The following is a 27772-nucleotide window of genomic DNA, read 5'->3' on the forward strand; positions in this document are numbered from 1 at the left end:
CTCCTTTACGTCGGTCGAATGACTGGGGAAGGCGGAGCCTAGGAGGGATCATGTGACCAGCTTTGCTGGGCTCTTTGCCATTTCCTGTTGGGGAAGAGAATATCCCACAAGTAAGGATGACGCCGTGGACCGGACACACCGTTGGAGAAAGTAATTTATCAGGTAAACATAAATTCTGCTTTTGGTCCCAACACAGATATTTTGCGAAATTTCCAGGAGCTATTTAACGCTTATGTCTAGAACAACAAGAAGCCCCGGGTTGCAGCGACCATACTGCAGTCCCCTGTCCGATTATATCATGAGGCGGCAATGATCTCTCATGTGTCGGCATGGGGACAAGACCTTCCACCCACGAGATGGAGAGAATTGGAACAGGCATCCTTGCCGGCATATGTTGGTTCCCCCCCCCGCATCTGGCTTCCACTATCACTATCTCCAACCAATTATTTAAGGAATGTCAGCTTGGTAAAAGCTACGACATAATCTGCTGATTGCCCCCCACCCATCTCCAATTCATCCCATCACTGCCCTCCTTCAGGGCTTGCCTAATAAGCGTGTACAAAGATGAGGCAGGTTGAACTCTCTCATCTAAGATATTTCTATTTAAATGATAGCTTGCTCACATACCAAGAAATGCTAACTAAATCTGACCTCCCCCCTCAGTTAAAATTTGAATTTTTGAGACTACAATCCCTCATGAAATTGTGGGGTTTCCTGACAGATAAGACCCGTAAAGTCACCATTTGGGAAACTAGGTGGTAGGCTGGGCTCCAGCAACACAGACCTCTCACAACACATTATAAATGCTTTTTGGGTGATCCTATTCTCATAAAGACTAGACACATGGTTACATGGGAGACTGAGTTGAGACAGACGTACACAACAAAAAAATGGACTAGGGGCATTACAATAACCATATCAGCTCTGCACTGTGTGACGATGTATGAGCTCTACTTTAAAATCATTATCAGGTGGCATCTTGTCCCAACTAAACTACAGACATTGTACCCTGACTATCCGCCCAAGTGCTGGAGAGACTGTGGAGAGGTGGGTACCCCGCTAAAAGGTGGTCGTGCGCTAAAATTCAGCCGCTTTGGTCTAAACTCAGTAGTGTTTGTGCTACATTAGGATTACCAGAAGTTACTCACCCGAGTTTGGCCCTTCTACATCTGGTTATTAAAAACTCCCTAACCATAAAAAATCTCTTATCCTCTACATACTTACTTCTATTAAAATGCTGTTAGCTAGGAACTGGAAGAAGGTAAATCCCCCTAGGTGGCAGGGAGTAGTTGAATATGTGAACTATGTAAAATCCATGGAAGACTACGTCTTCAGAGTAAAAAAACAGTAAAAAAACAGTCGACAGAATTTAGAATTTCTCCCTCAGGGATTACAGGATAGTACTAGATAGGGCACCTTAATGTGAGTGAAATGGGGTGCTCTCATTTCTGGGACTAGAAATCTCCTCCCTTCCCTATTACCTCTTCCCCCCCTTCCCCGCTCCTCCTCTCTCTTCCCATCTTTTCCCCGCTCTTCCAATGAGTCTAGGAGCTAGCAGGAAATGTGAACGATTAGGTCTTTACTGAGTTGTTTGCTAATGTATCTGAACCATACTGCTATGTAAGTGTGTCTAGGTATGGCGACATCCGCCGCGTACCTAACCCTACAGAATATTTTCTTAGCCACATAGGTATGTTACAATATAACTATTTTAAGAGTCATTAAGCAGAAAGTAGAAGGATAACATGACTTGTATGTATTGAAAACTGAAATGCCAGGAATGCAATATTACTTTTCTGAAGAACGTACTGCTATATCCCTGTGTGATGTCTGCGAAAGATTTTTTCCCTTGTTGTTGTTGTAATGTTTACCTACAATAAATCCCTGTGTGATGCCTGTGAAAGATTTTTTCCCTTGTTGTTGTAATGTTTACCTACAATAAAAATATTTTAGAAAAAATAAATAAATATAAATCATTAATAATGGAATGGGGAAAAAAAAGCCCTGAACTGCATACTGGCAGACTGTCTGCCAGTACCTAAGATGGTGGTGAGGAGTGTGTGCATTTTTGGAGTGATCAGGGAGGTGTCAGGTGGGAGGGTAAAGCGGCGTGCTATTAGGATGGTTTGGAACATCCTAAGTGTGTGTAGTGGTTAAACAACTTTGACATTTTCATCTATTATATAATTGTGCTTCATTCTCTTGGTATCCTTGGTTGAAGGTACAGTAATGCACTACTGGGAGCTAGCAGAAAGCCAATGACAAGAGGCATATATCTGCCACCAATCAGCAGCTTCTGAGCCTACCTAGGTATATTTTTCAACAAAGAATACAAAAGGAATGAAACAAATATTAGAAATAAATTGGAAGGTTATTTAAAAATTGTATGCTGTATATCATGAAAGGAAAAGAAAATATACACATATACATTTTTTTTCTCTTATATGTTTTAGATGGAGATTAAAACGCAATATGTGTCTCTGTTTAAATAACTTGTTAAATTATTATTAATTAACTAAGCTGTATCAGTGCTAGACCACCTTAAGAGAAGGGGACAGAGCTACCAAATCTGTTTAATTAACTGCACATGTGAAAGCAACAATTATATTCCCTTTAGTCAGTGAGCTGGATAATGACAGGACTACACAGGCACATGCAATCAAATTTCCTTGTTTTCACAGGTGCTCTGCATGTCTGCAGAAGAATTTACAGAATACAAGGATAATGAAGGCTGGGAGGAAGACGAGGATGAAGAGGAGGAAACCATGACAATTCAAGACATTGCTTATTTACCAAAATCTTGGCGTAAGGTCCTCCATGGCAGTGCCAAGCTTACTCTTGAAGATTATGCTACAGACTTTACAACTGACCAAGAGTTGCTTAACGATCGTACAGCTTATGCCAAACTGAGCCCAAGGGCACATAATTCTCTGCAGGTGCGATATGGGCAGAAGAGGATTTTACATCAGGTCATGGAACTATCGGGGAAATGAACAACTTGGAACCAGGGACATAACAGGATAATTACATGGTATTACTATTTTAAAGGGACAGTCTACTCCGGAATTTTTATTGTTTAAAAATATAGATAATCCCTTTATTACCCATCCCCCAGTTTTGCACAGCCAACACTGTTATATTAATATACTTTTTAGCTCTGTGATCACCTTGTATCTAAGCCTCTGCAGACTGCCCCCCCCCCCCCACTTATTTCAGTTCTTTTGAAAGACTTGCATTTTAGCCAATCAGTGCTGACTTTTGGTAACTCCACGGGAGTGGGCACAATGTTATCTATATGGTACTAGCGCTGTCTAGCTGTACAAAAAAAAAAGGACTTAGAAATTAGCATATGAACGTACCTAGGTTTAGCTTTGAACAAAAGCAAATGTGACGGTAAAGGCAAATTGGTAAGTGGTTTAAAAGTTACATGCCCTATCTGAATCATGAAAATTTTATTTCTTTCATGTAATTAGCAAGAGTCCATGAGCTAGTGACGTATGGGATATACATTCCTACCAGGAGGGGCAAAGTTTCCCAAACCTCAAAATGCCTATAAATACACCCCTCACCACACCCACAATTCAGTTTTACAAACTTTGCCTCCGATGGAGGTGGTGAAGTAAGTTTGTGCTAGATTCTACGTTGATATGCGCTCCGCAGCAAGTTGGAGCCCGGTTTTCCTCTCAGCGTGCAGTGAATGTCAGAGGGATGTGAGGAGAGTATTGCCTATTTGAATGCAGTGATCTCCTTCTACGGGGTCTATTTCATAGGTTCTCTGTTATCGGTCGTAGAGATTCATCTCTTACCTCCCTTTTCAGATCGACGATATACTCTTATATATACCATTACCTCTGCTGATTCTCGTTTCAGTACTGGTTTGGCTTTCTACAAACATGTAGATGAGTGTCCTGGGGTAAGTAAATCTTATTTTCTGTGACACTCTAAGCTATGGTTGGGCACTTTGTTTATAAAGTTCTAAATATATGTATTCAAACATTTATTTGCCTTGACTCAGAATGTTCAACTTTCCTTATTTTTCAGACAGTCAGTTTCATATTTGGGATAATGCATTTGATTTAATCATTTTTCTTCTGTTATGTGTGATCAGTCCACGGGTCATCATTACTTCTGGGATATAACTCCTCCCCAACAGGAAATGCAAGAGGATTCACCCAGCAGAGCTGCATATAGCTCCTCCCCTCTACGTCAGTCCCAGTCATTCTCTTGCACCCAACGACTAGATAGGATGTGTGAGAGGACTATGGTGATTATACTTAGTTTTTATGACTTCAATCAAAAGTTTGTTATTTTACAATAGCACCGGAGCGTGTTATTACTTCTCTGGCAGAGTTTGAGGAAGAATCTACCAGAGTTTTTTACTATGATTTTAACCGGAGTAGTTAAGATCATATTGCTGTTCTCGGCCATCTGAGGGAGGTAAAAGCTTCAGATCAGGGGACAGCGGGCAGATGAATCTGCATTGAGGTATGTAGCAGTTTTTATTTTCTGAATGGAATTGATGAGAAAATCCTGCCATACCGTTATAATGACATGTATGTATACACTTCAGTATTCTGGGGATGGTATTTCACCGGAACTACTCTGTTAAAAGTCACTAATCTTTTTAATAAGTATTTATCATGTTAAACGTTTTTGCTGGAATGTAGAATCGTTTACATTTCTGAGGTACTGAGGAATAAATATTTGGGCATTATTTTCCACTTGGCAGTTGTTTGGTTTTAATTATGACAGTTTCGTTTCTCTTCACTCCTGTGTGTGAGGGGGAGGGGCCGTTTTTGGCGCTCTTTGCTACGCATCAAAAAATTCCAGTCAGTTACTCTTATATTTCCTGCATGATCCGGTTCATCTCTGACAGATCTCAGGGGTCTTCAAACTTCTTTAGAGGGAGGTAGATTCTCTCAGCAGAGCTGTGAGAATTTTATATTGACTGTGAATAAAAACGTTGCTCTGTAATTTTTATGTCAAATTTAATTATTGTTATTTTTCTAATGGGAACAAACCTTTGCTAAAAGTTGTGTTGTTTAAAGTTTGATGCTATAACTATTTTTCAGTTCATTATTTCAACTGTCATTTAATCGTTTAGTACCTCTTTGAGGCACAGTACGTTTTTGCTAAAAGATTATAACCAAGTTGCAAGTTTATTGCTAGTGTGTTAAACATGTCTGACTCAGAGGAAGATATCTGTGTCATTTGTTCCAATGCCAAGGTGGAGCCCAATAGAAATTTATGTACTAACTGTATTGATGCTACTTTAAATAAAAGTCAATCTGTACAATTTGAACAAATTTCACCAAACAGCGAGGGGAGAGTTATGCCGACTAACTCGCCTCACGCGGCAGTACCTGCATCTCCCGCCCGGGAGGTGCGTGATATTATGGCGCCTAGTACATCTGGGCGGCCATTACAGATAACATTACAAGATATGGCTACTGTTATGACTGAAGTTTTGTCTAAATTACCAGAACTAAGAGGCAAGCGTGATCACTCTGGGGTGAGAACAGAGTGCGCTGACAATACTAGGGCCATGTCTGATACTGCGTCACAGCTTGCAGAGCATGAGGACGGAGAGCTTCATTCTGTAGGTGACGGTTCTGATCCAAACAGATTGGATTCAGATATTTCAAATTTTAAATTTAAATTGGAGAACCTCCGTGTATTACTAGGGGAGGTCTTAGCAGCTCTCAATGATTGTAACACCGTTGCAATACCAGAGAAACTGTGTAGGTTGGATAAATACTTTGCGGTACCGGCGAGTACTGACGTTTTTCCTATACCTAAGAGACTAACTGAAATTGTTACTAAGGAGTGGGATAGACCCGGTGTGCCGTTCTCACCCCCTCCAATATTCAGAAAGATGTTTCCAATAGACACCACCACTCGGGACTTATGGCAAACGGTCCCTAAGGTGGAGGGAGCAGTTTCTACTTTAGCTAAGCGTACCACTATCCCGGTGGAGGATAGCTGTGCTTTTTCAGATCCAATGGATAAAAAATTAGAGGGTTACCTTAAGAAAATGTTTGTTCAACAAGGTTTTATATTGCAACCCCTTGCATGTATCGCGCCGATTACGGCTGCGGCAGCATTTTGGATTGAGTCTCTGGAAGAGAACCTTAGTTCATCTACGCTAGACGACATTACGGACAGGCTTAGAGTCCTTAAACTAGCTAATTCATTCATTTCGGAGGCCGTAGTACATTTAACCAAACTTACGGCTAAGAACTCAGGATTCGCCATACAGGCACGTAGGGCGCTGTGGCTAAAATCCTGGTCAGCTGATGTTACTTCTAAGTCCAAATTACTTAATATACCTTTCAAGGGGCAGTCTTTATTTGGGCCCGGTTTGAAAGAAATTATCGCTGACATTACAGGAGGTAAGGGCCACGCCCTACCTCAAGACAAAGCCAAAGCTAAGGCTAGACAGTCTAATTTTCGTCCCTTTCGGAATTTCAAAACAGGAGCAGCATCAACCTCCACTGCACCAAAACAGGAGGGAGCTGTTGCTCGTTACAGGCAAGGCTGGAAGCCTAACCAGTCCTGGAACAAGAGCAAGCAGGCCAGGAAACCTGCTGCTGCCCCAAAGACAGCATGAACCGAGAGCCCCCGATCCGGGACCGGATCTAGTGGGGGGCAGACTTTCTCTCTTCGCCCAGGCCTGGGCAAGAGATGTTCAGGATCCCTGGGCGCTAGAGATCATATCTCAGGGATACCTTCTAGACTTCAAATTATCTCCCCCAAGAGGGAGATTTCATCTGTCAAGGTTGTCAACAAACCAGATAAAGAAAGAAGCGTTTCTACGCTGTGTACAAGATCTGTTATTAATGGGAGTGATCCATCCGGTTCCGCGGTCGGAACAAGGACAAGGGTTCTACTCAAACCTGTTTGTGGTTCCCAAAAAAGAGGGAACTTTCAGGCCAATCTTAGATTTAAAGATTCTAAACAAATTCCTAAGAGTTCCATCGTTCAAAATGGAAACTATTCGGACAATCTTACCCATGATCCAAAAGGGTCAGTACATGACCACAGTGGATTTAAAAGATGCTTACCTTCACATACCGATTCACAAAGATCATCACCGGTATCTAAGGTTTGCCTTCTTAGACAGGCACTACCAGTTTGTAGCTCTTCCATTCGGATTGGCTACGGCTCCAAGAATCTTCACAAAGGTTCTGGGTGCCCTTTTGGCGGTACTAAGACCGCGAGGGATTTCGGTAGCTCCGTACCTAGACGACATTCTAATACAAGCTTCAAGCTTTCAAACTGCCAAGTCTCATACAGAGTTAGTTCTGGCATTTCTAAGGTCGCATGGATGGAAAGTGAACGAAAAGAAGAGTTCTCTTTTTCCTCTCACAAGAGTTCCATTCTTGGGGACTCTTATAGATTCTGTAGAAATGAAGATTTACCTGACAGAAGACAGGTTAACAAAACTTCAAAATGCATGCCGTGTCCTTCATTCCATTCAACACCCGTCAGTAGCTCAATGCATGGAGGTGATCGGCTTAATGGTAGCGGCAATGGACATAGTACCTTTTGCACGCCTACACCTCAGACCGCTGCAATTGTGCATGCTAAGTCAGTGGAATGGGGATTACTCAGATTTGTCCCCTACTCTGAATCTGAATCAAGAGACCAGAAATTCTCTTCTATGGTGGCTTTATCGGCCACACCTGTCCAGGGGGATGCCATTCAGCAGGCCAGACTGGACAATTGTAACAACAGACGCCAGCCTACTAGGTTGGGGCGCTGTCTGGAATTCTCTGAAGGCTCAGGGACTATGGAATCAGGAGGAGAGTCTCCTTCCAATAAACATCCTGGAATTGAGAGCAGTTCTCAATGCCCTTCTGGCTTGGCCCCAATTAACAACTCGGGGGTTCATCAGGTTTCAGTCGGACAACATCACGACTGTAGCTTACATCAACCATCAGGGAGGGACAAGAAGCTCCCTAGCAATGATGGAAGTATCAAGGATAATTTGCTGGGCAGAGTCTCACTCTTGCCACCTATCAGCAATCCACATCCCGGGAGTGGAGAACTGGGAGGCGGATTTCTTGAGTCGCCAGACTTTTCATCCGGGGGAGTGGGAACTTCATCCGGAGGTCTTTGCCCAAATACTTCGACGTTGGGGCAAACCAGAGATAGATCTCATGGCGTCTCGCCAGAACGCCAAACTTCCTCTCTACGGGTCCAGATCCAGGGATCCGGGAGCGGTTCTGATAGATGCTTTGACAGCACCTTGGAACTTCGGGATGGCTTATGTGTTCCCACCCTTCCCGCTGCTTCCTCGATTGATTGCCAAAATCAAACAGGAGAGAGCATCAGTGATTCTAATAGCGCCTGCATGGCCACGCAGGACTTGGTATGCAGATCTAGTGGACATGTCATCCTGTCCGCCTTGGTCTCTACCTCTAAGACAGGACCTTCTGATACAGGGTCCATTCAAACATCAAAATCTAACTTCTCTGAAGCTGACTGCTTGGAAATTGAACGCTTGATTTTATCAAAACGTGGTTTTTCTGAGTCGGTTATTGATACCCTGATACAGGCTAGGAAGCCTGTTACCAGAAGGATTTACCATAAAATATGGCGTAAATACCTATACTGGTGCGAATCCAAAGGTTACTCTTGGAGTAAGGTTAGGATCGCTAGGATATTGTCCTTTCTACAAGAAGGTTTAGAAAAGGGTCTATCAGCTAGTTCATTAAAGGGACAGATTTCAGCTCTGTCCATCTTGTTACACAGGCGTCTGTCAGAAAATCCAGACGTCCAGGCCTTTTGTCAGGCTTTAGCTAGGATCAAGCCTGTGTTTAAAGCTGTTGCTCCGCCATGGAGTTTAAACTTAGTTCTTAACGTTTTACAGGGTGTTCCGTTTGAACCCCTTCATTCCATTGATATAAAATTGTTATCTTGGAAAGTTCTGTTTTTAATGGCTATTTCCTCGGCTCGAAGAGTCTCTGAGTTATCAGCCTTACATTGTGATTCTCCTTATCTGATTTTTCACTCAGACAAGGTAGTTCTGCGTACTAAACCTGGGTTCTTACCTAAGGTAGTCACTAACAGGAATATCAATCAAGAGATTGTTGTTCCATCCTTGTGTCCAAATCCTTCTTCAAAGAAGGAACGTCTTCTACACAATCTGGATGTAGTTCGTGCCCTCAAGTTCTACTTGCAGGCAACTAAAGATTTTCGCCAAACTTCTTCCCTGTTTGTCGTTTATTCTGGACAGAGGAGAGGTCAAAAAGCTTCTGCTACCTCTCTCTCTTTTTGGCTTCGTAGCATAATACGTTTAGCCTATGAGACTGCTGGACAGCAGCCTCCTGAAAGAATTACAGCTCACTCCACTAGAGCTGTGGCTTCCACTTGGGCCTTTAAGAATGAGGCCTCTGTTGAACAGATTTGCAAGGCTGCAACTTGGTCTTCGCTTCATACTTTTTCCAAATTTTACAAATTTGACACTTTTGCTTCTTCGGAGGCTATTTTTGGGAGAAAGGTTCTTCAGGCAGTGGTTCCTTCTGTATAATGAGCCTGCCTATCCCTCCCGTCATCCGTGTACTTTTGCTTTGGTATTGGTATCCCAGAAGTAATGATGACCCGTGGACTGATCACACATAACAGAAGAAAACATAATTTATGCTTACCTGATAAATTCCTTTCTTCTGTTGTGTGATCAGTCCACGGCCCGCCCTGTTTTAAGGCAGGTAAATATCTTTTAAATTATACTCCAGTCACCACTTCACCCTTGGTTACTCCTTTCTCGTTGATTCTTGGTCGAATGACTGGGACTGACGTAGAGGGGAGGAGCTATATGCAGCTCTGCTGGGTGAATCCTCTTGCATTTCCTGTTGGGGAGGAGTTATATCCCAGAAGTAATGATGACCCGTGGACTGATCACACAACAGAAGAAAGGAATTTATCAGGTAAGCATAAATTATGTTTTTTCTTACCTTCAAAAATTTGACTCTCTTTCCCTGTGGGCTGTTAGGCTCGCGGGGGCTGAAAATGCTTCATTTTATTGCGTCATTCTTGGCGCGGACTTTTTTGGCGCAAAAAATTTGTTTCCGTTTCCGGCGTCATACGTGTCGCCGGAAGTTGCGTCATTTTTTGACGTTATTTTGCGCCAAAAATGTCGGCGTTCCGGATGTGGCGTCATTTTGGCGCCAAAAAGCATTTAGGCGCCAAATAATGTGGGCGTCTTATTGGCGCGAAAAATATGGGCGTCGCTTTTGTCTCCACATTATTTAAGTCTCATTTTTCATTGCTTCTGGTTGCTAGAAGCTTGTTCTTTGGCATTTTTTCCCATTCCTGAAACTGTCATTTAAGGAATTTGATCAATTTTGCTTTATATATATGTTGTTTTTTCTCTTACATATTGCAAGATGTCTCACGTTGCATCTGAGTCAGAAGATACTACAGGAAAATCGCTGTCTAGTGCTGGATCTACCAAAGCTAAGTGTATCTGCTGTAAACTTTTGGTAGCTATTCCTCCAGCTGTTGTTTGTATTGATTGTCATGACAAACTTGTTAAAGCAGATATTTCCTTTAGTAAAGTACCATTGCCTGTTGCAGTTCCTTCAACATCTAAGGTGCAGAATGTTCCTGATAATATAAGAGATTTTGTTTCTGAATCCATAAAGAAGGCTATGTCTGTTATTTCTCCTTCTAGTAAACGTAAAAAATCTTTTAAAACTTCTCTCCCTACAGATGAATTTTTAAATGAACATCATCATTCTGATTCTGATGACTCTTCTGGTTCAGAGGATTCTGTCTCAGAGGTTGATGCTGATAAATCTTCATATTTATTTAAAATGGAATTTATTCGTTCTTTACTTAAAGAAGTACTAATTGCTTTAGAAATAGAGGATTCTGGTCCTCTTGATACTAATTCTAAACGTTTGGATAAGGTATTTAAAGCTCCTGTGGTTATTCCAGAAGTTTTTCCTGTTCCTAATGCTATTTCTGCAGTAATTTCCAAAGAATGGGATAAATTGGGTAATTCATTTACTCCTTCTAAACGTTTTAAGCGATTATATCCTGTGCCGTCTGACAGATTAGAATTTTGGGACAAAATCCCTAAAGTTGATGGGGCTATTTCTACCCTTGCTAAACGTACTACTATTCCTACGTCAGATGGTACTTCGTTTAAGGATCCTTTAGATAGGAAAATTGAATCCTTTCTAAGAAAAGCTTATCTGTGTTCAGGTAATCTTCTTAGACCTGCTATATCTTTGGCTGATGTTGCTGCAGCTTCAACTTTCTGGTTGGAAACTTTAGCGCAACAAGTAACACATCATGATTCTCATGATATTATTATTCTTCTACAGCATGCTAATAATTTTATCTGTGATGCCATTTTTGATATTATCAGAGTTGATGTCAGGTTTATGTCTCTAGCTATTTTAGCTAGAAGAGCTTTATGGCTTAAAACTTGGAATGCTGATATGGCTTCTAAATCAACTTTACTTTCCATTTCTTTCCAGGGTAACAAATTATTTGGTTCTCAGTTGGATTCCATTATTTCAACTGTTACTGGTGGGAAAGGAACTTTTTTACCACAGGATAAAAAATCTAAAGGTAAAAGCAGGGCTAATAATCGTTTTCGTTCCTTTCGTTTCAACAAAGAACAAAAGCCTGATCCTTCATCCTCAGGAGCAGTTTCAGTTTGGAAACCATCTCCAGTCTGGAATAAATCCAAGCCAGCTAGAAAGGCAAAGCCTGCTTCTAAGTCCACATGAAGGTGCGGCCCTCATTCCAGCTCAGCTGGTAGGGGGCAGGTTACGTTTTTTCAAGGAAATTTGGATCAATTCTGTTCACAATCTTTGGGTACAGAATTGGTTTCAAGATGAGACCTCCTGCAAAGAGATTTTTTCTTTCCCGTGTCCCAGTAAATCCAGTAAAAGCTCAAGCATTTCTGAAATGTGTTTCAGATCTAGAGTTGACTGGAGTAATTATGCCAGTTCCAGTTCCGGAACAGGGGATTCAAATCTCTTCATTGTACCAAAGAAGGAGAATTCCTTCAGACCAGTTCTGGATCTAAAAATATTGAATCGTTATGTAAGAATACCAACGTTCAAGATGGTAACTGTAAGGACTATCTTGCCTTTTGTTCAGCAAGGGAATTATATGTCCACAATAGATTTACAGGATGCATATCTGCATATTCCGATTCATCCAGATCATTATCAGTTCCTGAGATTCTCTTTTCTGGACAAGCATTACCAGTTTGTGGCTCTGCCGTTTGGCCTAGCTACAGCTCCAAGAATTTTTACAAAGGTTCTCGGTGCCCTTCTGTCTGTAATCAGAGAACAGGGTATTGTGGTATTTCCTTATTTGGACGATATCTTGGTACTTGCTCAGTCTTTACATTTAGCAGAATCTCATACGAATCGACTTGTGTTGTTTCTTCAAGATCATGGTTGGAGGATCAATTTACCAAAAAGTTCTTTGATTCCTCAGACAAGGGTAACCTTTCTGGGTTTCCAGATGGATTCAGTGTCCATGACTCTGTCTTTAACAGACAAGAGACGTCTAAAATTGATTGCAGCTTGTCGAAACCTTCAGTCACAATCATTCCCTTCGGTAGCCTTATGCATGGAAATTCTAGGTCTTATGACTGCTGCATCGGACGCGATCCCCTTTGCTCGTTTTCACATGCAACCTCTTCAGCTCTGTATGCTGAAGCAATGGTGCAAGGATTACACGAAGATATCTCAATTAATATCTTTAAAACCGATTCTTCGACACTCTCTAACATGGTGGACAGATCACCATCGTTTAATTCAGGGGGCTTCTTTTGTGCTTCCGACCTGGACTGTAATTTCAACAGATGCAAGTCTCACAGGTTGGGGAGCTGTGTGGGGATCTCTGACTGCACAAGGAGTTTGGGAATCTCAGGAGGTGAGATTACCGATCAATATTTTGGAACTCCGTGCAATTTTCAGAGCTCTTCAGTTTTGGCCTCTTCTGAAGAGAGAATCGTTCATTTGTTTTCAGACAGACAATGTCACAACTGTGGCATACATCAATCATCAAGGAGGGACTCACAGTCCTCTGGCTATGAAAGAAGTATCTCGAATTTTGGTTTGGGCGGAATCCAGCTCCTGTCTAATCTCTGCGGTTCATATCCCAGGTATAGACAATTGGGAAGCGGATTATCTCAGTCGCCAAACGTTGCATCCGGGCGAATGGTCTCTTCACCCAGAGGTATTTCTTCAGATTGTTCAAATGTGGGAACTTCCAGAAATGGATCTGATGGCGTCCCATCTAAACAAGAAACTTCCCAGGTATCTGTCCAGATCCCGGGATCCTCAGGCGGAGGCAGTGGATGCATTATCACTTCCTTGGAAGTATCATCCTGCCTATATCTTTCCGCCTCTAGTTCTTCTTCCAAGAGTAATCTCCAAGATTCTGAAGGAATGCTCGTTTGTTCTGCTGGTAGCTCCGGCATGGCCTCACAGGTTTTGGTATGCGGATCTTGTCCGGATGGCCTCTTGCCAACCGTGGACTCTTCCGTTAAGACCAGACCTTCTGTCACAAGGTCCTTTTTTCCATCAGGATCTGAAATCCTTAAATTTAAAGGTATGGAGATTGAACGCTTGATTCTTGGTCAAAGAGGTTTCTCTGACTCTGTGATTAATACTATGTTACAGGCTCGTAAATCTGTATCTCGAGAGATATATTATAGAGTCTGGAAGACTTATATTTCTTGGTGTCTTTCTCATCATTTTTCTTGGCATTCTTTTAGAATACCGAGAATTTTACCGTTTCTTCAGGATGGTTTAGATAAGGGTTTGTCCGCAAGTTCTTTGAAAGGACAAATCTCTGCTCTTTCTGTTCTTTTTCACAGAAAGATTGCTATTCTTCCTGATATTCATTGTTTTGTACAAGCTTTGGTTCGTATAAAACCTGTTATTAAGTCAATTTCTCCTCCTTGGAGTTTGAATTTGGTTCTGGGAGCTCTTCAAGCTCCTCCGTTTGAACCTATGCATTCATTGGACATTAAATTACTTTCTTGGAAAGTTTTGTTCCTTTTGGCCATCTCTTCTGCCAGAAGAGTTTCTGAATTATCTGCTCTTTCTTGTGAGTCTCCTTTTCTGATTTTTCATCAGGATAAGGCGGTGTTGCGAACTTCTTTTGAATTTTTACCTAAAGTTGTGAATTCCAACAACATTAGTAGAGAAATTGTGGTTCCTTCATTATGTCCTAATCCTAAGAATTCTAAAGAGAAATCTTTGCATTCTTTGGATGTTGTTAGAGCTTTGAAATATTATGTTGAAGCTACGAAATCTTTCCGTAAGACTTCTAGTTTATTTGTTATCTTTTCCGGTTCTAGAAAAGGCCAGAAAGCTTCTGCCATTTCTTTGGCATCTTGGTTGAAATCTTTAATTCATCTTGCCTATGTTGAGTCGGGTAAAACTCCGCCTCAAAGAATTACAGCTCATTCTACTAGGTCAGTTTCTACTTCCTGGGCGTTTAGAAATGAAGCTTCGGTTGACCAGATTTGCAAAGCAGCAACTTGGTCCTCTTTGCATACTTTTACTAAATTCTACCATTTTGATGTATTTTCTTCTTCTGAAGCAGTTTTTGGTAGAAAAGTACTTCAGGCAGTGGTTTCAGTTTGAATCTTCTGCTTATGTTTTTCGTTAAACTTTATTTTTGGGTGTGGATTATTTTCAGCAGGAATTGGCTGTCTTTATTTTATCCCTCCCTCTCTAGTGACTCTTGTGTGGAAAGATCCACATCTTGGGTAGTCATTATCCCATACGTCACTAGCTCATGGACTCTTGCTAATTACATGAAAGAAAACATAATTTATGTAAGAACTTACCTGATAAATTCATTTCTTTCATATTAGCAAGAGTCCATGAGGCCCGCCCTTTTTTTGTGGTGGTTATGATTTTTGTATAAAGCACAATTATTCCAATTCCTTATTTTATATGCTTTCGCACTTTTTTATCACCCCACTTCTTGGCTATTCGTTAAACTGAATTGTGGGTGTGGTGAGGGGTGTATTTATAGGCATTTTGAGGTTTGGGAAACTTTGCCCCTCCTGGTAGGAATGTATATCCCATACGTCACATGGACTCTTGCTAATATGAAAGAAATGAATTTATCAGGTAAGTTCTTACATAAATTATGTTTTTGGTTAGACTGTCCCTTTAATTGTAATACATTTGACTGTATAACTAGTGATATAGAGTCAGTATCACTGCAAATTTCAGCTTTCAAATTATGAATATGGACATTTCAATTTTAGAAGAATATAAAACTGTCTTTTATAAACTTAATGAATACGCAGCACAAATGCAAATCCAGGTTAATTACCAAGGTAATTGATAACTTGTTTCCAGGGATGTAAAATTCCTGATATTTATGTTTACTGTAGATATTTGACCCCTACAATAAATTACTGATCATCTCAAAGTACCATCACGCTTTTTAAAATCGTAAACAATATATGAACAACAGATACTTTTTTTCATAAAAAAAATACATTTGTAGTGTGTAGTGGATTCTTTTTTTTTTTTTTTTTTTTTTTGGCCTGAGCTCAGCAAAACATTCTGAAGGGTTGCATGCAGCCTGTTTCCCACTGCCTTTTTCATCATCCTTGAGTTTATTATGCTTTTACAATAGAATTGAATGATAAATTCACAATAAAAAGACAATGCAATAGCACTTGCTTTAAATTTGAAATTAGCAGTAGAATATTTTTTGGCAAATTTCAAAGTTAATCCAATTTTACCTGCCCCTGTATCTTGTGACAGCCACCAACCAATCACAAAATGCATATATGTATACACTGTGCATTTAAAAAGAATGTGCATGTTTTCATAATGGAAGTATAGTCAGAAGTTGTTTTAAATTGCATGTTTTATGTGAATCATGAAACACTTTAAATCTCAGTGTTCAAATTGTGGTGATTTCCCCCACAGAATAACTTTATTGATGTATTTATGTGGTGCAAGATATATATAAAGGAGGAGGCAAAGACACCCCAGCCAAAGGCTTAAATATCGCTCCCACTTCCCCTATCCCCCAGTCATTCTTTGACTTTCGTCACTATAGTAGGTGGCAGAGAAGTGTCAGAAGATATGTATAGTCCTGTAAAGGGTATGTTCCCTTCAAGAAAGGACTGGAGTTTTAAGTAATCATGTCAACCTCTCAGTGAGAGTATTGATGAAAGATAGAGTCTACAGATGCAGGGAAAGTTTTTCTGCGAACCCATCCAGACTGTCGCCTAACAGCTCCTGAGCAATCAGTATATATATATATATATATATATATATATACACTTTTTCTATACAGGGTCACAATGTGGCTCCTTTATGCCTCAATAGAATCAAGGGTTAATATCTCCTTCAGGGAGATTATTTGAACAGCTAGAGGTTATTTCTTTCCTAAGATATGGTGAGTCCATGGCATCATCATCAATTACTGTTGGGTATACCACTCCTTCCCTGCAGGAGGAGGCAAAGGGCACCACAGCAAAGCTGTTAAGTATCATTTCCCTTCCCACAACCCCCAGTCATTCTCTTTGCCTACGGTAAAAGGAAGAGGTGAAGTTTTTAGTGTCTGAATTTATTTCAGTTCAATCAAGATTTTATTATTTTGAAAGAAGAGTAGGTTTGCTCTGATCTTTCCTATCAAGTTTGGGTTTAGCCGTTCTCCACGTTAGTCTCTTCATTAGGGCGGTGGTGACTTTAAAGCAGTTAGGAACTTGTGAGGTGGGCCTTGCTGCGTTTTCTTAACATTGTTGCTGCCCTAGTATAGAAAGCCTGAGTAGGTTTACTCTGTCTTCTTTTTCTACAGGTCTCTGAGGAGGGGCATCCTCTCTTACCTTGTAAGCCATCTACATGCCGGATGGCTAGATGAAGGTAAGTGCCTATTGTCTTCTGGGGTTGGGAGGCTGGCACTTCAGAGTCAAGTTAAAAGAACTCTCTGCAATTTGTTAGTGGGACACAGAATCCTCAGTGGAGGATTTATTTAAGGCATTAGGCAGGCACGAAGACACATGTGACAGGAGACAGAGTTAATTCTCTTCAGGGATGGAAGGGATTAACTTTATTTTACTTTGGGCTCATGTATTTTTGTTAGAGCCATAGACAGTGTCTAAGGGGTTAATACACCTCTATTTAATTTCTCATATTTTATGAGGGTCTATAAGCACAGGATAGCGATACTTCTCTAAGAATACATAGATTCATGACAATATGACTGAGTGGCTAAGGAGACTCATGTATATTATATTGGTATTCTGATATTGCATGTGTGCGCACTTTTCCTTTTAATGCTATGGAGAAGTTGTGATTTCTGGTTCCCTCCTTTATTTACTAAGATCTTGAGAGGGCGTTTTTTCTTGGTCGTTTTTTTGTGGCAGTTCAGGTTGTGTATTTCTGAAGAGGTGAGTGTCCCTGCCTTGTTTCTCCCTCTGAGGAGGAGATGCCATTTTGTTTTCTCCGGGTGTGGTTACTTAACCTACCGCATTCTCAGTTTGCTCCAGCTGTTAATCGGAGCTCTGTTAGTCTAAGTTTCACTTTCACTGTCCCTGAGAGATTATATATAATAAGGCTAAACTGAATAAGGCAGCTGGCCCCGATGGTCTCCCGGCAGAATTTCTGAAAATACTAGCGGAGGATATTAAATACACATTGGAGAAATTGTTTAATAGTTATTATGGTTTGAATATGGTGCCGTCTAGATTTTTCTCAGCAGCTAATATTTCATTGATTTTGAAAAAGGATAAACAGAGTGACGAACTAGCCTCTTATAGACCAATTTCAGTCTTGAACGCTGATTATAAAATTCTTGCGTCTATTATTGCAGAGAGACTTGCTAAATGTCTTGATAAGCTTATACACCCAGATCAGGTAGGTTTTATGAAGGCTAGAAACTCAGCTAAGAATATTCGGAGAGTTATCAATTACCTGGATCTTGTATGGAATTCTGATAAAAACCCGAGCCATAGTAGAGTTGACGCAGCTATTATTACACTAGATGCTGAAAAAGCTTTTGACTCTATTGTTTGGAAACATCTCTTTAGAGTCTTATCAGAAATGGGGTTTAAAGATCAGTTTTCCCTATTTATACAGAATTTATATAAACATCCAATATCATATTTGTTAATTAACGGGGTTTTATCTCCACAGATTAACCTTAGCAGGGGAACTAGACAGGGTTGCCCATTATCTCCCCTATTGTTTAATTTAGCCATTGAGCCATTGGCAACCTGGCTACGAAGCTCTATTAAGGGGATTGGACTGGGGGAACACAATCTTAAAACTCTGCTGTATGCAGACGATCTGCTGATCTGTATGGAGAATACATCACAAGAAATACCAATTGTGTTAGCATGCCTGGACACATATAGTTCTTTTTCAAGATATAAAATTAATTGTTAAAAGAGTGAACTGATGTGAATAAAAAGGTCGGAGTGTAGCCCACAAAAGATTCCTTTTAAAGAAGTTGCAACATTGAAGTATTTGGGTATATACCTTAACTCGAACCCTAAAACTTGGTATAATATTAACTTTACCCCTCTTATTGAGAAAATTAAATCCGATTTGGAAGTGTGGGCTCAGTTCCCGTTATCAATAACGGCAAGGGTAAATGTAATAAAAACAATTGTTTTCCCACGCCTGTTATATCTCCTACAAAATCTTCCTCTCTTGATTCCTGCAGGTCATATTAGAGCTATTCATAGGTCTTTTTCAAAATGTATATGGAAAGATAAGACACCGCGCATTGCCCTGAAAAAATTAATGCAACCCCGTAGAATGGCAGGTCTGGCCTTACCTGATATCTTTCTGTATAACATTACCATGCTGGCAAGGATTGCTGTAGATTGGTTGTCGGATTGTAACATTTTCTCTACTAGTGACCTTGAAAGTCATCTGGCATATCCTTTTTCTCTAAAAGCTATTTTACATTGTCCAGTAAAGAAACTTCCGGCAAATATTGCTGGTCTTGTGTCATTAAAGAATGTGGTACTGGGCTGGCAGAAGTTGTGCACTATGTTGGAAATGGATTTCTCTTTCTCAGAGTTTTTACCAATAAGGGGTAACGTAAATTTTCCCCCAGGGATTCAACAGTTAGTATTCCAGTCCTGGGCTGAGAAGGGTCTAACAGTTATCCAACAGCTTCTCTCAGCCGAGGGGTATATTTTAACATTTGAGAAGCTTCGGCATAAGTTTGGTCTTCTTACTAATAATTTCTATGCGTATCTACAAATAAGACATTATATACAGGAAACAAATTGGACTCTTAGTAGGGAGGTAGAATGGGCCGAGATTAAGAGTTGGATGAAAATCTTCAGAGCCGGGAACACTTCTATTTCTTTAATGTATGACATAATGCTCGCCAAACAAAGTCTGTTTATATTGAATAAGACTTGTGAGTCGTGGGTATTGTATCTTCCAGATATAAATACAGAGAAAATTATAGCAAGCTGCACTTTGATAAGTAAATATCAAATCCCGATGAGTTGGAGGGAATCTGATTTTAAACTTATAAATAATTTTTATTTGACCCCGGCTAGGCTCTCAAGATTTTCCTCCCAGTTATTCTGTTTGTGCCCCCGGTGCTCATCGCCTGCAGCTGACTTGGTCCACATGTATTGGTACTGCCCTAGGATCCTTCAGCTATGGAAGAAGGTGGTTTTCTGGTTCAATAAGCATTACCAACTAAATATAGTATTAGAGACAGAGAACATATTCTTGCTAAACATCCAGATAGTAATATTCCCCTTAGCTCAGACAATATTAAATACGATAATTTTATCAGTAAGACATTTAATAGCTAAAAATTGGAAGGCTAAGCGAGCACCCCCGTTAAAAGCTGTCCTCCAAGAAATCCAAAATCAGATTATTTTCTAATCTTATCATACCAGGTTCCTGAAAGAAAAAAAAATCAAACAATTTTTAGTTGGCTGGTTGCCTATAATTAAATCTTACCCAACGGGTATCCAAAAACTGATCCTATTTCCTTTTTTGGGTTCAGAAAGTTTTATGGAGCTGGTTATATTAGGGGATTTCCCGGCGGATTGGATAGTGCTAGGATAAAGGAATTAATGATGACATCGGGGGGGGGGGTTCAAGGAAGGGTCTTTTCCTGGGTCCCTCTTTCCTTCTTTTTTTTTTTTTTTTTTTTTTTCTCCTCTTTTTTTTTTTATTGTTTTAATTTGGTTTATTTTATTTTTTTCGGTTTAGTATTATTTTATTAGGTTGGTTTAGAGTGTTTCCCTTAAAAATGTTAAAAAAAAAAACTCCAACATGGTGGTATTAACAAAATGCTGATTATTATTGGTTAGACAAAAGATAAAAGTGTTGTATAGACTTCAATACAAATAGGTTTTAGTTTAAATTGTTAAAATATTTAATAAGTACTGTCGTTTGTTTTAGAATTTTACAATGATATCAATTGTGTCTTATTTTCTTTTCACCCTGCGAGGTGTTCGTTTTGCTTTCACCGTTTTGTTCCTTTTTCTATAATACCGCATGTTGGTTATAAATAAATTAATAAAAAAAAAATAATGCTCTTATATACTAAATATTGTGCCCAGGTGCCAACCCTTTAATATGGTTTGTAGTGAAGCGAACGTTTTAAATACATGTGAACATTTTTTATGTTATGGTTTTCCCTATGATCTCCTCTATTTTCTGTAGCAGATGTCTAAGATAATATGCTGTTAGCAGATTACCTTTATGGCTCAAACACTACTTATTGGACTGTGCTGATTTAAAGTGACAGTTTTGTCGTTAATTATATTATTATTTTTTTGAATAATAATATTATATGGTAAATCTTTTGTATCCTTTCATTTTTAAGTTAAACTTTGCAATGAATTCTGTTTGGTCTTAAATCACTAAATATTGTTTTTATTAATTATGCAAGATTTATGTGTTCTTCGCTGGATCTCTTGAGTTGGATATAGTGCGTTGCCCATGAGCCTTTGTCTCCTAGGATCATGCTGTTTAGGCAATGCCACAGCTTCTCCTTTTACATCCCAAACCTCTATGTCGTCACATGCAGTGCCCTGCGGTTCCGCTTAATCTCCTGGAGGAGTGTATTTGCATACAGAATTTACAGTTCTGGTATCCTCTGCGTTATCTGGGGCTGGTCTGTTTTCCTTGTTTATAGGGAAAATGCAAGAGGACATTTTAATGTTTCTGCTCCACATGCTGTTACACAGGTTTACCTTCTTCTAAGTTTGAGGATGCCGGTAGTGTCTGAGGGCGAAATCTCAGATCTGGGCAGTATAATTCCATCATCTGATGCTGAAGTGGTCTCCTTCAGATGTATGCTTCAACACCTTATGTAATGTTATAGGAGGTTTTATCTACTTGGACGACAACGACCTTCCTGTCGTTGTCAACCCTTTGAAGTTTTGTAAACTCTATCAGTTCTGTGTTTTTCCTTCCTATGAGGAAGTGGTCTATACGTGCTATAGGAATTTTCACTGCAACAGGAGAGAGCGTGGGAATATCCTCCCTATCTCCTGTCCTTTAAAGGAATTGCCTGTCGCTGTCTCCTTTAAAATGCACGGTGTCTTTAGTAGAAAGGAGCTTTCTACTATAGCTATGAGAACTTAGATCCCTGTGGAGGTAGCTAGCCCCATTTCGGATCCATGATTAAGAAGCTGGAGGTGTAATTGTTCATTTAGAACAATGCCTTGTCTTATTAGGCTTGCTTTACTAGCCCGCCGGGCTTTGTGGCTGAAATCTTGATCAGCTGAGAAGCCTAACTGTGGCTTAGTGGTACAGCCAAGGCTTTATAGTTCTATATTTTGTTACCTCCAATCCATGCTTCTGGCGTTTCCTTTTTAGGATATTCGGACATAATTTTCCTCTGACCTTTCAGGAACCACTCGTCAAGAGAGTAATACTGGAGGAAAGTTTTTCTTTCCTCTTTCTGCAGGATCAATCATATCTTTTGGAGTCCTATCTAGAATTCCTCCCTTCGGCAGATTTCTACTTCTTGAGTATCTGCGATCCAGGGAGGATGAGAGACTTTCCTGGAACTGGGTTCAGGACTTTCTTCTCAGGGAGTGATAATTTCAGTCCCAGTCTGGGAATGGGATCTAGGTATTTATCTCAGGTAACTCAGGTTCTGATTGTTAAAGTTGTATTCTCTCTCCTTTGGTCATGAGGGCCTGTTCATAACAAGCATAGACCTGAAGGATATATATGGCAGGTATCTTCCATCCTTTGAACACTCTCTCTTTTCAGAGATCTTGTCAATCTACTTTCCCATGGATGGGAATGAATCTGTGAGATAATTCCCTTGTCTTATCTACAAGGGTGATTTAATGGATCTACCACCTCTATTCCTTGATTGCACCCACTTCTGTCTGATCTCGGAAGTTTAAGATGGCCAGGTCTGGTCAGTACCTGGATGGGAGACCGCCTGGGATCGTCAGGTGCAGTTGACGTGGACCTTAATAGATTCTCTATCTAGGAGACAAGGTCTAACAGAGGTCAAATAGTTATGGAATTTTTCTTTTTTCCCTCTCTGCAGTCTAATGTCCTGCCAACAGCAAGCTCTTGTGGTCCGGTAGATGGCTTAGCCATTTTAGAACCAGGAGTTTGGATCTAGCTGCAGTTGTTTTTTCTTCACTGTTCAGTGACTCTCTGTATGGAGTGAATTGGTCGGATCGTAACCATGGACTTTATTCCCTTTTGATATTTTTTTTCATAAATGGAGATCTCTCGGATCTGTCTTAGAGAATGGATCTTTTTTTTTCTTTCTCTCCTGTAGTATTTTTTATTTCTCTTGTAAGATGTATCCAGTCCACGGATCATCCATTACTTGTGGGATATTCTCATTCCCAACAGGAAGTTGCAAGAGGACACCCACAGCAGAGCTGTTATATAGCTCCTCCCCTAACTGCCATATCCAGTCATTCTCTTGCAACTCTCAACAAGCATGGAGGTAGTAAGAGAGAGTGGTGAAATATAGTTAGTTTTTTTCTTCAATCAAAAGTTTATTTTTAAATGGTACCGGAGTTGTACTATTTTATCCCAGGCAGTAAATAGAAGAAGAATCTGCCTGCGTTTTCTATGATCTTAGCAGGTTGTAACTAAGATCCATTGCTGTTCTCACATATGTCTGAGGAGAGAGGTAACTTCAGCGGGAGAATGGCGTGCAGGTTACTCTGCTATGAGGTATGTGCAGTTACAATTTTTTCTAGAGATGGAAAATGCTAGAAAATGCTGCTGATACCGGATTAATGTAAGTTAAGCCTGGATACAGTGATTTAATAGCGACTGGTATCATGGTTACTCTCATAGATAATACTCTTATAAAATTGCAATATAAAATGTTTGCTGGCATGTTTAAGCATTTTTTATATATGCTTTGGTGATAAAACTTTATTGGGGCCTAGTTTTTTCCACATGGCTGGCTTAAATTTTGCCTAGAAACAGTTTCCTGAGGCTTTCCACTGTTGTAGTATGAGTGGGAGGGGCCTATTTTAGCGTTTTTTTTGCGCAGTTAAAATTACAGACTGAGACATCTAGCTTCCCTCAGAAGTCCCCTGAATGCTATAGGACATCTCTAAAGGGCTCAAAGGCTTGCCAAAGTCGTTTATTGAGGAAGGTAGAGCCAGTGTGGCAGTTTGTTGTGACTGTTAAAAAACGTCTATATCGTTTTTTTTTATCCGTTTTTTGAACTAAGGGGTTAATCATCCATTTGCAAGTGGGTGCAATGCTCTGTTAGCTTATTGAAAAACAAAAAAAGAGCAAAGGGTTAACTGCGCAAAAAAGAAAGAAACCTATTAAACCTGTGGTGATTAAGAGGAAACTCCCAACCTCTATTGATAAAGTGAGATAAAGAGAATAATATGGAATCTAAAAAGAGACCATAGGATTCAAAAAACACAGGCGCTAAGCAGCTTAAAATAGAAAAAATATATAATAGCTTATTGAGCATATAACGCCAAATATATGTGCAAATAATAACACCTGGTGCGAATTGGATCAACCAAGAAAGTGCTAACAACAAAGAAATATAAAATGTATAAATGTAATTACATATGTGAAACAAATAAAATACAATATATTTTGCAAACACGATAGCGCTGATCAGGCGCAATATTGAAGTGTAGTATACAAGTAGCAGCAATGTGGTATAATATACAATACAAATGTAACAGTATGAAGAGTGTGATTGTAATCGATTTCCTGATAAGATTCGATGTGGTGGTTTTTGAATTAGCCCAGATTTTGAAGGAGGATTTTGATCTTCAATGAGAGCTGGAACGAGATGAGGAAGACCAATAAAACGACAGAAAAGGCAACAACATAAGGTTTTCCACTTATACTTACACCGGAGATCGGTGGTTGGATCCTATATGTTCCTCTCAGTGGCATAAAACTCCAAACCGCAGGAAGCAGAAAATTCAGCCCAGCAAGGAGAATTGCAAACACCTTTACACACAGGTAACTGGGAAACTGAACCTACGGAGGCCGGAGAGAGACAAGAACAGAGCAGAGCAACGCGTTTCAACCCGTAGACAGGGTCTTTTTCAAGCTCCCAACAATAGGTAAGTATGCTATATATAGCCGATGCAATTGGGCTATTGGTTAATTTGCTTCAGTGGGCGTGTGTATTCGGAAATCTTTTACCAACCATATTATTCGTATATCACAGTTAACTCAATGCTTTAACATGTACTGTATCATACTTAAAAAACAATTTCATGTATACATATGCGCGTCTTTTAAGATGCACAACTCTGGTTATATCCAATCCGCATCAAGGGCTCCCTGAACATACAAAAAAAAAAAACACATCATGCTCAATGCAAAAACTTTGCCAGGAACTGAATAATATTTTAAAAAATCGCCAGAACAGGCACATAATATAAAATAGATAAAATATATATATCAAAATTGTAAGATATATGTAAAAAATATATATGAAAAATATAAAAATAGGCACATAATATGAAATAGAAAAAATATATATATAAAAAAATTAAAAGATGTATATATAAAAATATACAAAAATATATTTATATATATATATGTGACAATGGAAAGGATATATTTAGAGGGAGAACAGCAGATGACCCTAGAAAGATATATAAAATACATTTAAAAAATATATATAAGCTGGATTTATAGATAGAATAGGAGGTCAGTCGTTTAAGAAGCAGCCAATATCAAAATCGACATTCAGACCTAGGGGTTGTAAAGTTTTTAGATCAAAGATCCATTTACTTTCTCTTTTTACAAGATCATTAATTATATTTCCTCCTCTCCATTTCTTTTTAACTTTTTCTATTCCTAGAAAGGAGTAATGGCTTAAATTCCCATTATTGCAAACGCCAAAGTGTTTAGCAATTGGTAGGTCTTTATTTCTTTTTAGTGTAAAATTTTCTATAGACCACATGTGTTCCCTAATACGCGTACGTAGGGGTCTGGAGGTCTCGCCTGTATATTGCAAACCACATTTGCACTGGATGATGTAAATAATATTACTATCCGAGCATCTAATAAGATCTTTTATCTTGTATGATTTTCCTGTTACATTTGATTTGAATTCTCTGCATTTACTTGAATGCTCACAAGACTTACAAGTTAAACAAGGATAGAAACCAAAAAGACTATTGCCTTTTATGTCAAGTTGGTTAACACTATTCACAGAATTCTTTGTACTATGTGTAGGTGCCAAAATGGTCTTAAGATTATTAGCTTTTTTATACACTACTTGTGGTCTTGGTGGAAGAACAGGACCTAGTATTTCATCATTTTTCAGTAACTTCCAATGCTTATTCAGAATTCTCTCTAGCAGATTTTTATTTTGGCTGTAATTTGTGATAAACGGAATGAATGTCTGCTCATTCCCCTCTCTAGCTTTAATGGTGTATGCAGTTTGTTTACGTTTGGGGATTAATAAGGAATTTCTGTCGACTAGTCGGACCTCATTAAGAGTTTTGTCTATATCACTTTCCCCATAACCTCTCTCTATAAATTTTTGTTTGACCAAACTTGACTGGTTTTCAAAATCTGTCAGGTTTTTGCGAATACGCAAAAACTGCCCTTTGGGGATATTGTCCAACCATTTTTTATGGTGGCAACTTGTGTAATGTATGTAGCTATTAGCATCAACTTTTTTGAAAAAGGTTCTAGTATTTAATTCATTGTCTTTAACAAAAATTTCTAAGTCAAGAAAGTTGATAGTGGTTTTATCACGTGTATGGGTAAATTTAAGATTAATATCATTGGAGTTCATGTCTTCAACAAATCTATCTAGTGATGGACAATCTCCTTGCCAAATAATTAAAATATCGTCGATATATCTTTTGAAGGACACCAGGCTTGCCCCAAGTGGGTAATTTGGTAGAAATTGGTGTTCCCAATACCCCATAAATAGATTGGCATAACTTGGGGCAAACCTGGTGCCCATCGCTGTACCTCTCTCTTGATTATAAAAGTGTCCTTCATAAAAAAAGAAATGTGTCAAAATGAACTCAATAGCTTCTAAAATAAAAGTCTTTTGTTCATATTTCATAGATATATCTTGTTCTAAATAGAAATGAATAGCTTTTAGTCCATCTTTATGATCAATACACGTATATAGAGATGCAACATCACAGGATGCCAGCAAATAATCATCCTGCCATGATACATCCCCAATAAGATTCAATACGTCTGTTGAGTCCTTTAAAAAGGATGGAAGTAGTTTTACAAACTTTTGCAAAAAGACATCCAAATATTCAGATAAATTGGCTGTTAAAGAACCTAAGCCTGAAATGATTGGCCTGCCTGGGGGATCTATCATGCTTTTATGTATTTTGGGCAGACAATATAGCAGAGAAATTCTTGGATACTTAGGGAGAAGGTATTCACGTTCTTTTACATTTAGGATTCCTTCCTCTTTGGCCTTATTGAGAATAGATATTAAACTTAATTTATATTTCTCTGTAGGATCAAACTGTAACCTTTTATAAGTTAATTCATCTGTGACTATATCATTACACATTTTCTGATAATTGCAAGTATCCATAACCACAATCCCGCCGCCCTTGTCGGTGGGCTTAATCGTGATGTTTTTATTATCCTCCAATTCTTTGATTACTTTTAGTTGTTTTTTAGTTGTATTATTATGAGCATTTTTAAGTGTTTTTTCAGACAAATTTTCGATGTCCCTGAGTATCAGTTTTTCAAAGGATTCAATAATAGGAATGAGCAGACATTCATTCCGTTTATCACAAATTACAGCCAAAATAAAAATCTGCTAGAGAAAATTCTGAATAAGCATTGGAAGTTACTGAAAAATGATGAAATACTAGGTCCTGTTCTTCCACCAAGACCACAAGTAGTGTATAAAAAAGCTAAAAATTTTAAGACCATTTTGGCACCTACACATAGTACAAAGAATTCTGTGAATAGTGTTAACCAACTTGACATAAAAGGCAATAGTCTTTTTGGTTTGTATCCTTGTTTAACTTGTTAGTCTTGTGAGCATTCAAGTAAATGCAGAGAATTCAAATCAAATGTAACAGGAAAATCATACAAGATAAAAGATCTTATTAGATGCTCGGATAGTAATATTATTTACATCATCCAGTGCAAATGTGGTTTGCAATATACAGGCGAGACCTCCAGACCCCTACGTACGTGTATTAGGGAACACATGTGGTCTATAGAAAATTTTACACTAAAAAGAAATAAAGACCTACCAATTGCTAAACACTTTGGCGTTTGCAATAATGGGAATATAAGCCATTTCTCCTTTCTAGGAATAGAAAAAGTTAAAA

General features: G+C 39.2%; 1 protein-coding gene across 1 annotated transcript in view; it reads left to right on the forward strand.

Moving 5' to 3' along the window:
- The window catches only part of SETD6 (SET domain containing 6, protein lysine methyltransferase), a 78502-nt gene extending 74983 nt beyond the window's left edge, over positions 1–3519 (forward strand). The window contains exon 9 of the mRNA XM_053695295.1: positions 2682–3519. Coding sequence (XP_053551270.1) covers positions 2682–2993 — 312 coding nt within the window. The 3' untranslated portion in view covers positions 2994–3519. The remainder of the gene's footprint in view (positions 1–2681) is intronic.
- The last annotated feature ends 24253 nt before the right edge of the window (positions 3520–27772 follow it).

This window comes from Bombina bombina, chromosome 1, assembly GCF_027579735.1.
Source record: "Bombina bombina isolate aBomBom1 chromosome 1, aBomBom1.pri, whole genome shotgun sequence".
Classification (NCBI taxonomy): domain Eukaryota; kingdom Metazoa; phylum Chordata; class Amphibia; order Anura; family Bombinatoridae; genus Bombina; species Bombina bombina.